We start from the raw sequence: 15,697 nt of genomic DNA, 5'->3' as shown, positions 1-15,697 counted from the left end.
CCTATAATATTAATAGCTTTAATAGCTAACTATTAACCTAATTTATAAGGGTATATTAACGTTAAAAACCCCTTTTAATAGAAAAAGGCTATTATTTATTAGGGACCTTAAAAAGCTTTAAAAAGCCTTAAATAATTACTTTTTAATTATATAAAAAAGCCTTTAAAAGGCTTATATTATTACCCTATTAAAGTTAAACCTTTAATAGTTAAATACTATAAAATCCCTTAAATTAATAACTTTTTAAGTAACCTATTAAATAACCTTAATATCTATAAATAAGGGCTTATTTTTCGTACCTAGATAGCTTTAATCCCAAGAATAATTCCACTCTTTAATCTGCTTTCATAGCTGTCAACGTAATACATCCCCTCCTCAGTCTCGTCATCTTCATTATCTGAGCTTTCTGCCAGGAGCTTTGCCATCCCAGAGGAAGTCTTGTGAGGCCCATAGAGACTCAACGCCAAGACGTTCTGCTGCCCCGCAAAGCTCTACCGTTTTATTAGCTGAAGAACCTGCTGGAATTCCAGACTCTTACTTTTGAGGGCATCCTCAGCTTTTTTTTTGTTGCTGCATGCACTGTGCTCGTGATGAATCTTGCATCCAATTGTCCTCACCACGAGGGTAGCTAAGTCGGAGTCACTTTGCAATATGCGCTTTATTTCGTTTTCTCATTCCGCTGACTGAGGATGGGTGTCCATTTGAAGGCGGCCGCATGTAGCTCACTCCACCGGCCCGAAATGGGCCGCCTACGAATTGACATCAACGAGTAGGCACTGCGGCAGAGGGAAGGCAACCTATCGGCCAGCGTCGCAGTCTCTGCAGAACAACATGCGATATGCAGCATGTTCACATGAACTGTACAGACACCTGCTCTTGGGTGCATCGATTCGATTTGTGTCTCGTCTAATTCAGTCACTAGTGCATGCGATTACGATCTTCAACGACCAGTTACACATAGCTATGTAGGTGTCAACTGCGCTGTAACCCTGCATGTTGCGCCGTTAGTGTCATACTCAGTCCTTCGCGTTAACTTCACGGAAATACCTCGACTCGGCGTCGCGGCCAGAACTATTTACATTTAGCTCTGTTGGTATGTTTCTTTTTAGAAAATTTTTTTCATAAGGCTATTGATTAGATGGCAACGAAAGCCAGTCCTCTCTAGCTATTGAAGCTTTATTCGAGTCCAAGGAAGACATTCACCTTGAAGAACAAACCAGAAGAGTATCTTGCAGCCATCAGGCGAGGTGATTACGTGCTGCCCGGTCAGAGTGATGATGCCCATCACTCCGGAACACCAGCAAGGGATGTGAAACCTGACGAGAAATCTGGCGACGAGCTCCTGACCGCCGGGGAGTCGGACAATAACCTCAGTCGCAGGTTCCGAGATGTACAAAGGCATCGGTCACAAGGGATTCTCACCCGCACAGTCTGTTGGATGATTAGGACTTTTTGATGAGCTTCCACTCTGCGATTCCCACGCCCCTTTGGTTTTTGGATGACGCCCGTCCGTCACTCAAATGATTGGTTGGCGTGGCTTGGCGTCCTTGAGACTGTGCTGGGTGCCTAGGGGTTGGGTTACATTTCTCACCTACCTAGGCATGACGGGCTAAGATAGGAATGAACAGGTTACATGACCAGTCAACGCTAGCCTCTCGTTGGCCTGAAGGCATTTTGCGAACCACTGTGACTTACGAACACGCATGGTATTGACGCAGCAGGTTGAAGGTGAGACCAATCGAACATCCGCGCGCGAACTATTGGCCTGTACTGAGTCAGCCAGCGAAATTTAGGCTCTAGGATATATAGCAGGGGAACTGTATGTACCCCTTGTGTATAAATGGAACTACAATCGCCCGAGAAAGAGCTTCACCCGTGCCCTCATCCTACCCCAACGGGTTCCATGCTCTTAGCCCAATCACCAAGAAAGTAAGCGAGATAAACAAGTCCATGGGGCAATTTTAACCAGTGCTCAGCTCTCGATATGTCAGACCAACGCAACTCGAGCTCGTCGTCTGGTGTGCAGAAGGGAACTGCGACCCGGCAGCCCGTTTTCGGGTTTCCGATGACAGTGAAAGAGGCGAAACAGCTGTCATCATCCGGCCAGGCCGCGAAAGATGCCAGGAAGAACAGAGCATCTCAACCAAGACCTCCGACCCCTCCACGAAAGCAAAGCAGTGGCGGAACGTGAATGAGTGTAGTTGGCAAATCCGAATCAAACATCTTCATGTAAAGTCGGTGAAGACTGCATTAAGTCTCTCCAAATACGTGTCTCGGTCTTGCAGTTTCTTGACAATGATGTCCTCGATATTGGGGCGCCAAAGACGGGCAAAGAATGCATAATCAGCCTTGCTTAGCTCTTCTAGAGAGTAAGAGTAGTAGTTGGGTAATATACGATCGTAGAATATTTCCGTGAAGGCTACTGGATCCTTTACCGCTAGCGTGACCCAAAACGCCCCCTTTGTCCATGCTTGCCGCATGATACACGAGAGGGGCTCTGCATCTCTTCGGTAGGTCTGAAGCTGTTCTTCTCGCTTTAGGAGCTCGAGGAATGCAGCGTGTTTGGGTGCAAATTCGACAGGTTCAATCTCGTCGATTAATCCACCGCCGAGCCAGTATGGCGGTTGTAGAAATTCGATAGGCGACGAGCAGGCAAATTCTAGGTCAATGATGCAAGTAACATTCCAGTCCTCATCAACAAAGATGTTACTTCGATGTAAATCGGTCAAAGTAAACACGAAAGGGCCGTTACAAAACTCTCTCCGGAACATTTGCGGGAATATAGCTCTTGCGGCAGCTAGACTGGTCATCTGGTATAACGCATCGTCACGGCTAGTTATGGCGTTTTGCTGGTAGAGTAGCCGGTTGTCAAAAGCCGCTAAATGCTCAAGGACAAAGTCATTAACGCTAGAGAAGGTTGTGTTTCTAGAAATATTAAGGGGAATGCCTTCGTTCTCATGCATAGTAAACATAACATTCAGCGGACGATTATCCAGTCGCAAATACCCATTGTTGTCCAGTCGGAATGCTCCAATACGCGCCAGCGGAACGCTTGCAAGCGACAGCATTATCCTAGCGAGACTTCGCTGTAGATTGTCTTGGAGACGGACATCGTCACGCTTTTTATCCCAGGATTCCGAAAGCATCTCTCCGGAAGTAATAGTTTGAATGAGCAGGTAACCAATATCAAGGTCGGCAAAGCGGCTAGAGGGATGGCACACATATCGTGAAGGCCGTTGGAAGCCAAAAGTAGCTAGAAAATAGCGGCGAGCTTGCTGGAACCAGCGCGACCACCACGGAAGGAAGTCAAGATTCGTGAACTATACGGGGTTAGAAACTTAGCATTTGAAAGTTGAGGAACTTACTCTTTGGTTAGTAGACAGCCCGAAGCCGTAAAGTTGCGGTATAGGTACTGAAGGGCAGTTCTCTTGGAGCCAGGCATATGTTGCAGCTTCACAATTGACCTTCTCATCCGAGTTGCCGGGCTGCACTGCTTCTCCAACGCGATAAGGCAACGGAAAGCGGAGCAACACCAACTGTGGGGGTGTCGACTTCGTAGACGGCTTGACATGGACAGGTATGCAAAGATTAAAAGAGCCATGGCGCCAGTAATCTTGCGAAGAAATAGTCACGTCCGTTGGTTTGGTGCCAAGGTGATGTGCTACAAGATCCGCCAAAAGAGGACGATAGGTCTCCATGCGCTTGTAGAAATCTTCTTTCTGCTGCGGGTATTCCAGAGCATGAAGAACATTTCTGCTTTTCGCTGTTGCGGCAGATAGAGTGATGGGACCCGAGAGTAGATTGCGAGTCGTCATGGCGGGCGGATGGCTTGAGAAAAGGAGCAAGAAAAAGTCGGTGCTTCGAAGATTGATATCAATTGATCTACGGAGTAATATTGCTGACTCACGCAGTACGGAGTAGGACCGGGTTAAATTACCCGTTGGCAACTAAGTGGGCTAGCCACTTAGTTGGCCACAAAATTTCGGGACAGCTACAAAACACTAGGATACTCTTAAAGCTTTTAAAAATCTAATAATATTAATATTAAATTAAATAAATTATATAATAAAATAATTTAAAAATATATTATTAAATATTATATTAATAATAATATTATATTATATTTATAAGTATTATTAATTTATTTAATTTATTATTAATTATTTTTATTTAAAAAATATTAAGTTTAAAAATTAATAATAAATAAAATAAATTATATTTTATTTCTTTTTAAATATATATTATTATAATAAATAAAAAGGTTTTTTTTAATAGAAAATACTTTTATAAATATAAGTTTTTAAGTAAGATATTTTGTGTAGGGAAAAACCACACACAAGATATCGGTCAAAATATCGGTTAAAATATCAGTCAAAATATCAGTCAAAATATTAGTCAAAATATTAGTGAACACAACAGCCACGAGGGCCAAGAAGGTTAAGGTTCTATTTTTCTAGGAAGGCTCTAAAAAGCTAGTTATATAATTGTGTAGCACGTGACATATCACGTGATACGGCACGTGACTAGAGGCCACGTTGCTAGCTAAATCGAGCTGCAATGTACGGTCAAATTCCTCGCTGCGATGTGCGGCCGAATTCCTCCACATAATATTAAACCTTAAAATACTTATATTATTAAATAATTAATTAAAATTTTAATATATGTATAATAACTTTTTTTAAAAATCTTATATTTATAGGTTATTACTTAATTAAAGGTAATAAGATTTAAAAATATTTTTATACATTTATTTAAATTTAATATATTTAAAATTTAAAATTTTTATATTTTAAAGAAAAGTTTATTTTTAATATTACTTTTTAAGTATAAGTAATAAATATATATAATTATAATAAAAAATATTTAATTAAACCTATATTATATAAGTATTAAAGAATACTTAATATATATATTTTATTTTAATAAATATAAATTTTTTTAATATACTTTTTAAATTTTTAAAATTTTAAATTTATAAATTATATATTATATAATATATATATAAGCTTTTTTTTACTTTAATTATATTTTATATATTATATTATATAAGAGTACTCTTAATTAATATTCTTATATATTTTATATTATTAATAAAAAAGTTTATTTAATATATATAAATATATTAAAGTAAATATATATTTTATTTAAATATATATTAAATATATAAAATTCTATTATATATTATATTATATTATAGAAAATATATAAAACGTATCAAGCTACCTTTTATATTTATAAATATTTAATTAAAATTATTATAAGTTATAATATTTTTATAATTCTTAAAAAGTATAAGAAATTAATTTATAAATATTAAAATAAAATACTTTTATAAAAATTATTTTTATTATAGGCTTAAGCTATTAGCTTAGGCCTAAGCTAAACCTATTATAAAGATAACTTAAACTTAACTTAAATAATTTATAGATTAAATAAAGATATAAAGAGAGGTAAAAAAGAGAAAACCTTTCTTTTTCTTTCTCTTCTTTCTTAAGTTTATTTTTACTTTTTAAAAACGTATACTTATAATAATATAATATAATTAATTTATAATAAAGAATAAACTTTATTATAAATAACCTTAATAAAGTAATATTTAATATAAGATAAAACTTACTTATACCTAGTATTTTTATATTAAGTAAAAGTATTTTATTTAACTTTATAATATTATAAAAGATTATAAATATTTAAGTTAAAAGACTCTATTAAGTTTTTAAATAATATTATAACCTATAAAATTAAGTAATATAAGTTATACTTATTATAAAAATACCTATTAATAATAATACTTTAATAAAATAAAAATTAATTTTAATAGAAACTTCTTTAAATAGTAATAAAAACGTATTTAAAGCTTAAAAGAAACTTATAATATATAAATTAATTAAAAACATATAATTTATTAATAGCTCTTATAATTAATAGGTTTTTATTTACTAGAATCTCTTTAATAAAGTTAAGAATTATATAGCTTTATTCTTTAAATTAAATAAAATAAAGAGTTATAACCTATTTTAATTTCTAGAATATTTATTATTTATATATTTAAACTCTTATTAAAAGAAAATTACACTTATTAAGTTAAATTAAATATAATAATATTAAAATAAGTTATTTATTAACTTTTTTATTTAATTTAAAAATAAGCTTACACTTATTAAAGAGATATTATAAGTAGATTTTATAAAGCTTATAAAATTATAATAAACTTTAAATAAGTGTATATAAAAAGAAATTATAGGTAAGAAAATATTATACTTTAAGTATAATATAATAATAGCTTAACTTAATAATATAGCTATTAATATTAAATTCTTATAATTAAAAAAGAAGATTTAAAATAAGTAAAATAAAGTAATTCTCTTAAAAATAAAATAATTAATAAATAAAAATATATTAATAATAAATATAATAAAAATAAGATTTTAAATTAAACTTAAAAGAAGTATAAGTTAAAATTACTTTAAAAGTAAAAGAAAAAAGAGAGTTTATTAGATTTTAAAAAAGATAATTACTTAATAAAAGAAGAAAAGAAAATATATTTATTACGAATTAATAAAGTATTATATATTTAAATATACTCTTTTACTCCTATAATAGCTATAAACGTTTAATATAAGAGATACTATAATAAGAGATATAATTAATTGCTTAAATAAGAATAATAAGTAATTAAAAAATAATATACTCTTATAATAAGTTTTTTAATAAAAGTATTATAATATAATAATAATTATAAAATAAAAAGTATTTTATTTAAAAAATAAAAGTTAAAGAAAATTAAGTTAAGAATAAATATATTATCTCTTTTAATTTTTATATTAATTAACTTCTTAAAGTTTATAAATGCTTAAGTAAATATAAGTTATAATTACTACGTAATAATTAATAAAGAATTTATATAATATATAAGCTTTAAGTAAATTTTATTAAAGTAATAATAATAAATACATATAATGATAAAAATTAAGTAATATAAAGTAATATAATAAAAGTTATACTTTATAATCTTTTATTTAATATAATTTATAATAAATATAAATAGCTAAAAATCTTTAATAATAGCTTATATAATACTAAGCTTTACTTAAAACGTAATACTAGAGATACCTTAAATAATATACTATAATATATACGTTTAATTAGTTAAAAGAGAGCTTATAATAGGCGTTATAAGTAATTTAATAATTAAAGGTTTTAATAATTAAGTAATATAAAACCCTATAATAATCAGACCTCTAAATGTATTGTATTTTTTGTAGTTTTTACTATACTGTATTGTATTGTATTGTATTGTAATATATTACAATACATTACAAGATAAGAATACCTATAAATGTATTATAAGAGTATAAAATATCTAATATTATAAATAAATGCTTACATAAGCATATTATATATTAAAATAAAGCTAAAAATCACGTGATTTTGAATCTTTAAAAATTAACCTTAAAATGTGGGTATTAAGCGAGATATTAAGCTTTAAAGTTATGTCTTAAAATAAAAAGTAAGTAAAGCGGGGCGAATTTTCAATTGCTTATAACTTTTTAAGATAATAACTTATAGTAGTAAAAAGTGGAACATTTTAAAGAGCTAATTTAGCTCTTTTTAATGATATAAAATTTTACCTTATAACCCTTATAATTAGCCTTATAATCTTAAGTTTAAAAAACAGGGGTTTTTTTTACTTATAATACATTTATAGGTATTTTAGTTATGTAATGTAATGTATTTAAATACAATACACAAAAATACAATACAATACAAAATACAATACACAATACACTTGTATTTACTATATTCGTAAGAGCTCTGATAATAATAATATTAAGATTAATATTTATAAAACTTATTTAATAAGCTTAAAGAAAGAAGAAAAAATATTATTTTATTATTATAAGCTTACGTAAAATAATAATAGTTTTATACTTTATTAGCCTAAACGCGATACACACACACACTAGTAACTCTATACGCGGTATCGCGATCTAGTCACTTCTTAATTCTTGTAACTTACTTCTTAGGGCTAATAAGATCTTTAAATAAGTAGTAAACTAATCTAAATAAAGTAATTAAATGCTTTTAAAATACTTATAGTTTTAATCGCGCGTATTATAAGCTATAGCCTATTATAAGTGTAAATAAGTAATTAAATAACTTAAATAATTTAGCTATATAACGTAAGCTTATATAAGGCTAATTAAATAACTTAGTAAAATATTAGTAAAAGATCTTATAAACTTAATTATAAAGGTAAAACTTATTAAATTAAAGACTTATACGTGTGCTTATTCTCTTATACTAATAACGTAGCTACGATTAAATGCACTATTCGACTTCCTTTAACTTGTAAGCACGAATACCGCTACATAATACGTATAAAAAGCTAAGGTAAATTAAAAGTAAGAATAAGTATTATAACTCTTTAATAAGCTATAAAACTTTTAAGACTTATTTAATTAAAAAAAAGTAAATAAACTTCTCTTATATTAAAAGTAATTAAATTATTATATATAATTAAAGAAGCGCTTAAATAGCTTTAACCTTAAGTTATTATAAGTATTACTTTATAATATATTACGTAAATATTTATTAAAGATTAAAAAATAAGTTATAAACCTAATAAATAAAAGCTAAATTTACGTAAGCTTCTTATTAATAGAGCTCTTACAAATATAGTAAATACAAGTGTATTGTGTATTGTATTTTGTATTGTATTGTATTTTCGTGTATTGTATTTAAATACATTACATTACATAACTAAAATACCTATAAATGTATTATAAGTAAAAAAAACCCCTGTTTTCTTAAACTAAAGATTATAAGGCTAATTATAAGGGTTATAAGGGAAAATTTTATATCATTAAAAGAGCTAAATTAGCTCTTTAAAATGCTCCACTTTTTATTACTATAAGTTATTATCTTAAAAAGTTATAAGCAATTGAAAATTCGCCCCGCTTTACTTACTTTTTATTTTAAGACATAACTTTAAAGCTTAATATCTCGCTTAATATCCACATTTTAAGGTTAATTTTTAAAGATCTAAAATCACGTGATTTTTAGCTTTATTTTATTATATAATATGCTTATATAAGCATTTATTTATAATATTAGATATTTTATAGCCTTATAATACATTTATAGGTATTCGTATCCTGTAATGTATTGTAATCAGAGCATTGACAAGAAAACTACATTTTCATTTTTTAAAAAAGCTTAAATAATTAATAATAAATCTAATAAAATACTTGAATTATAATAATAAATACATAAAATAGCTAATATTATAGCCAATCAGCTTATTTAAAAAAGTGGGTCCCTTTAGCTTTTTGTAAGCTTAGAAACTAGATTATATAGTTTTCTAAAAACTTACTACACTACACTACACTACAAAAACTACAAAATGTAGTTTTTGAAGTTTTAGGCTTATAATAGTATATAAGGACCCACTTTTTTTATTATAAGCTTATAATTTTAGATTTATGCTAGTTATTCGTAAAACTTATAATTCTATAAGTATTTTATTAGATTTAATATAATTTTTTATATTCGAAACTACAAAAACTACAAAACTACAAAACTACACTACTTCCAATGCTCTGATTGTAATATATTACAATAAAATACAATACAATACAGTATAGTAAAAACTACAAAAAATACAATACATTTAGAGGTCTGCTTATTAATAATAGCTTTAATTTTACTTATAAAAAAGCCTAATAAAAGCTAGTAATTTTATATTAATTATTATATTTTAAATAAAGTTATAAAGTAAAACTATTACTTACTTTTATTAGTTAAGAAAATACTATAATCTCTTTTTAAGGCTAGATAATTTATAAAGTTAAATATATTTATTTATTTATTTGAGTACGCTAGAGCTTTTTTTTTTTAAAGCTATTCTAGTATATTAACCCGTATTTTAAGTAGAAAAACCCTTAGAGAAAGAAAAACCTACTTGTATTCGTAAAGCCTTTTCTACCTTATACCACGTTATAATATAAGGCGTATTTCTTCTCGTATAGGTTACAGGTATTAATTATTTACTTTCACTTATTCTTAACCTATTATCTTAATTTTTCTATAATATATTATATTATAGCTATAATATATATTAGCTTAATTTTCTTTTACCTTAAAGCTTTAAGCCTATTAACTAATTTTTAAGGTAAGCTTAGCTTAATTCTACCCCTAAAACTCACGTGCTTAGGCACGGGTTAACCCCTTTTTTTCCGGGTAATTAAGCCGAAAAATTAGGGGTACCTTTAGCCAGGTTTAAACCGGCTCCCTGCTAGGCTAAGGCAGGGCTCTATAGCGTTTAACCACTACGCTACGAAGGCGAAGTTAAATATATATTTAATATTTTATAAGCTTTAAATTACCTTAAAAGAGAAGTACTTAATAGCATTTTAAACTAGGTTTAAATTATTTAAGTAATTAATATACTTATTTAAGCTAATAAGCGCTTTTATAATATTTTAACGTTATATTAATAGTACCTTAAGAAAAATATTAAGAGATTTTATAATAGTTTATTGAAATAATATTTTAATTTACTTAAGTAACTTATAAAAAGATTATATATAGAAAGTTTATAAGATATTAATAAGACTTTATATAATAAGATTATACTTAAATATTAAGAAATACGCTTTTTATATATAAAAGATAAAATATCTTAGGTTTATTATTTATATAAGTAAAGAAATTTAGCTTAATTTAAAGAAAATAAAGGTAATATATAATTAAAAACCTCTTATATATTAAAGAGAGATTTAAAGATTTTTAAGATTTATAAACTTTTATTAAAACTTTATATTAAATTTTTTATCTCTTATAAGCTTACTCTTAAAGCTATTAAAAAAGAGCGTTTAATTTAAGTAATTTAAGAATTATAATAATACCTTTAAGTCTTTAAAAAAAGCGTTTATATTATACTTAATTTTAAAATAATAAAACCTTATAAAGAAAATAATTATAAAAGTAAATTACTTAATTAATACTCTTAAGGAATATTTATTATAATTTAATAATAATATTCTTTATTTAATAATATATTACTTTATAAAGCTTATAACTTTAAAAAGAAATTATATTATTTATAATAAGAAACTCTTAATTATTATCTTTTACTTAAAAGCTTACTTAATAAAACTTTAAAGTATTATATAATTATTTATAATTCTTATAAATTATAAAAACTTAAAATACTTTACTTTATGAAAGAAAATATTAAAGAGATAAGTATATTAAGTAAAAATACTTTTCTTATTTAACTTTTATCTTTATTATAAACTTAAAATATAAGTATAATACTTTAATATACTCTTTTAAAAAGACTAGAATTAAAATATCTCTTTATTATACTTTAATAGTATTATATAACTAATAAATATATTATTTATCTTATTAAGTAATTTAACTTTAATAATTAATAATAAAGAAAAGGCTAGTAAAACTATTAACTTCTTACTAAAAATAAAGATATTTAATAACTATTACCTTTAAAGCTTATAAAATTAAAGCTTATATAAAAATAAAGTAATAATATATTAAATTAAAGCTATTTAAGAGAATACTTAAAGGTTTTTTAAAAAGGTAAATACACGAGAATAAATTATAAATTATACTCTCTCTATATATAAAACGCTACTATTTTAAGGCTATATTTAAGCCTTAAAGTAAAAGCTACTTATAATAATACTTATATAACACGTATATAACTAGAGCTCTTACAAATATAGTAAATACAAGTGTATTGTGTATTATATTTTATATTGTATTGTATTTTCGTGTATTATATTTAAATATATTACATTACATTACTAAAATACCTATAAATGTATTATAAGTAAAAAAGACCCTTGTTTTTTTAACTTAGAATTATAAGGCTAATTATAAGGGTTATAAGGGAAAATTTTACATTATTAAAAAGAGCTAAATTAGCTCTTTAAAATGCCCCACTTTTTACTATTATAAGGTATCACATTAAAAAGTTATAAGTAATTAAAAATTCGCCCCACTTTACTTACTTTTTATTTTAAGACATAACTTTAAAGCTTAATATCTCGCTTAATATCCACATTTTAAGGTTAATTTTTAAAGATTTAAAATCACGTGATTTCTAGCTTTATTTTAATCTATAATATGCTTATATAAGCATTTATTTATAATATTAAATATTTTATAGCCTTATAATACATTTATAGGTATTCTTATCTTATAATGTATTGTAATATATTACAATACAATATAATATAATATAGTATAGTAAAAACTACAAAAAATACAATACATTTAGAGGTTTATATATAACTAAAGCTCTTACAAATATAGTAAATATAAGTGTATTATATATTGTATTTTATATTATATTGTATTTTCGTGTATTATATTTAAATAGATTATATTATATTACTAAAATACTTATAAATGTATTTTAAGTAAAAAAGACCCTTACTTTTTTAACTTAGAATTATAAGGCTAATTATAAGAGTTATAAGGGAAAGTTTTATATTATTAAAAGAGCTAAATTAGCTCTCTAAAATACCTTACTTTTTACTCTTATAAGTTATTACATTAAAAAGTTATAAGCAATTAAAAATTCGCCTTACTTTACTTACTTTTTATTTTAAGATATAACTTTAAAGCTTAATATCTCGCTTAATATTCACATTTTAAGGTTAATTTTTAAAGAATTAAAATCACGTGATTTTTAGCTTTATTTTAATATATAATATACTTATATAAGCATTTATTTATAATATTAGATATTTTATAGCCTTATAATACATTTATAGGTATTCTTATCTTATAATGTATTATAATATATTACAATATAATATAATATAATATAGTATAGTAAAAACTATAAAAAATACAATATATTTAGAGGTTTAATTACTAGTATAAGAGAATAAATATACGCTTAAGTCTTTAATTTAATAAGTTTTACCTGTATAATAAGTTTATAAGATCTTTTATTAATGTTTTATTAAGTTATTTAATTAGCTTTATATAAGCTTATATTATATAGTTAAATTATTCAAGTTATTTAATTACTTATTTACACTTATAATCAGAGCATTGACAAAAAAACTACACTACATGTAGTTTTTTAGTGTAGTTTTTAGTGTAGTGTAGTTTTTGTAGTTTTAGTGTAGTTTAACTACACTACAACTACATTTGTAGTGTAATGTGTAATTATAGAGAGAAATTTTTAATTATAAATATAACGTTAATTATAAGACTTATAAGGTTATAATTATTATACCTTAATAGAGCTAATGTAGCTCTTTATAATGCACTAATTTTTATACGTATAGCTTATAAATTAAGCGAGTTATAATAGGTTAAATCTTAGCTAAAAATTAAGATCCACTTTTTTCAAATAAGAGACTAAAAGCTTAATATCTCGCTTAATATCCACATTTTAAGGTTAATTTTTAAAGATTTAAAATCACGTGATTTTTAGCTTTATTTTAATATATAATATGCTTATATAAGCTTTTTTTTAGTAAAACTTTTTTATAATAAAATTTAAAAATAAAAAAGTTAAGTAAGAAATATAAAATCTATTATAATATAAGAAATAATATATATAAAAAGAAAGTATGAAATATTATTTTATATGAAAAATTTTAAGGTATTTAAATATATTATTTATAACTTTAATATATTTCTTATAACTTTAATATTTAATATTTTATATTTAAGTTATAGGGTAATATTATAAATATTATTATTTTATAAGATATTTATATATAAATAATAGAAATTTTTAAATTTATTACATTAAATATATTTTACTTATAATAATAATATAAAATAATACTTGCTTACTTAATATAATTCCCTTATAATTCCCTTTTATTTTATTTTTATTTTATTTTTATTAGTTTTTTAATCCCTGTTTTTAGCTTATTTAAGCTAGCTAATCCCTGCTTACTAATATTAATATTAGTAAGCAAATGTAGCTCTATTTTAGCTTACTAATTATATTAGCTAATAATAGCTTATAAATTAATTAACACTACACATTACACTAATTTTTAAAATGTAATGTAGTGTAGTAAAACTACACTACACTACACTACACTAAAATTCACTAAAAACTACAAAACTACGCTACTTTCAATGCTCTGCTTATAATAAACTATAGCTTATAATACGTGTAATTAAAATTATAAGTATTTTAAAAGCATTTAATTACTCTATTTAAATTAATTTATTACTTATTTAAGAATCTTATTAACCTTAAAAAGTAAGTTATAAGAATTAAAAAGTAACTAGATTATAATATTACGTATAAAGTTACTAGTATATATATGTATTGCGTTTAAACCTCTAAATGTATTGTATTTTTTATATTTTTTACTATACTATATTATAATATATTATAATATATTATAAGATAAGAATACCTATAAATGTATTATAAGGCTATAAATATCTAATAATAGAAATAAATGCTTATATAAGCATATTATATATTAAAATAAAGCTAAAAATCACGTAATTTTAAATCTTTAAAAATTAACCTTAAAATGTGAATATTAAGCGAGATATTAAGCTTTAAAGTTATATCTTAAAATAAAAAGTAAGTAAAGTGAGGCGAATTTTTAATTGCTTATAACTTTTTAATGTAATAACTTATAATAGTAAAAAGTAAGGTATTTTAGAGAGCTAATTTAGCTCTTTTTAATAATATAAAACTTTCCCTTATAACCCTTTTAATTAGCCTTATAATCTTAAGTTTAAAAAAATAAGGGTTTTTTTTCTTATAATATATTTATAGGTATTTTAGTTATATAATATAATGTATTTAAATATAATACACGAAAATATAATATAATATAAAATACAATATATAATATACTTGTATTTACTATATTTGTAAGAGCTCTAATCGCGTTTAAGCTAATAAAGTACTTAATAAATAAATATTCTAAAGAAACGCGCGTAATAAGATTTAAAAGTATTTTAAAATAAAAGTAAAAATAAGAATTATAAAGAATAAAAAGAAGATATTATAAGAGAATTAATTTATACTTAACTTATATTACTCTTATAAAGTAATAGAAACAAATAAATATAAAAAGTAAAAAAAGAGTATAATACGCTTTATATAATTATTAGCTAGGTATTATAAGAGCTTAAGTAAGTAAAGAATTATATTATAAGCTTAAGCTATTAGCTTAAGCTTAAGTTAAACTTATTATAAAGGTAACTTAAACTTAACTTAAATAATTTATAAGTTAAATAAGAATATAAAGAAAGGTAAAAAAAAGAAAACCTTTCTTCTTTTTTCTCTTTTTTCTTAAGTTTATTCTTACTTTTTAAAGATATATACTTATAGTAATATAATATAGCTAGATTATAATAATTTTTATATTCTTATAAAACTTTAAAACTTAAAGAACTTTTCTTATAATTATATATATTTATTACTTATACTTAAAGAAATATTTAAAAAATAAACTTTTAAAAAAAATTTAAAAATCTTAAATTTTAAATATATAAAATTAAAATAAGTATATAAAAATATAAAAAAATATTTATAATATAAAAGTATTAAAATTATATAATAATAAGATTTTTAAAAAAAGTATTATATAAAAATATTCTATATAATAAAATTTTAAATATTTAAAGTATTTTAACTTAAAATTCTATTATATTATAAGGTATA

The 15,697-nt window shown here is 24.8% G+C and overlaps 1 protein-coding gene across 1 annotated transcript; it reads right to left on the bottom strand.

Annotated features, from left to right (window-relative positions):
* Positions 1–283: 283 nt before the first annotated feature.
* J3458_015531 (uncharacterized protein) lies at positions 284–3,854 on the bottom strand. The gene is made up of 3 exons (XM_066120813.1): positions 3,366–3,854; positions 539–3,320; positions 284–491 (listed from the first exon to the last, which is right to left on the bottom strand). The coding sequence occupies exons 1-2, from the start codon at positions 3,813–3,815 to the stop codon at positions 2,226–2,228; spliced, it is 1,545 nt and encodes a 514-aa protein (XP_065974141.1). The 5' UTR covers positions 3,816–3,854; the 3' UTR covers positions 284–491; positions 539–2,225.
* Positions 3,855–15,697: the final 11,843 nt, after the last annotated feature.

This window comes from Metarhizium acridum (assembly GCF_019434415.1).
Source record: "Metarhizium acridum strain ARSEF 324 chromosome Unknown scaffold_356, whole genome shotgun sequence".
Classification (NCBI taxonomy): Eukaryota; Fungi; Ascomycota; class Sordariomycetes; order Hypocreales; family Clavicipitaceae; genus Metarhizium; species Metarhizium acridum.
Note: the sequence above shows the minus strand (reverse complement) of the source record. Positions and strands in the feature narration are given on the sequence as shown.

Coding starts and splice junctions, on each gene's coding strand:
- J3458_015531 (XM_066120813.1), bottom strand. CDS start 3,815: ATGACGACTCGCAATCTACTCTCGGGTCCCATCACTCTATCTGCCGCA. Junction 3,321..3,365: donor GGCTGTCTACTAACCAAAGA/GTAAGTTCCTCA, acceptor AACCCCGTATAG/TTCACGAATCTTGACTTCCT.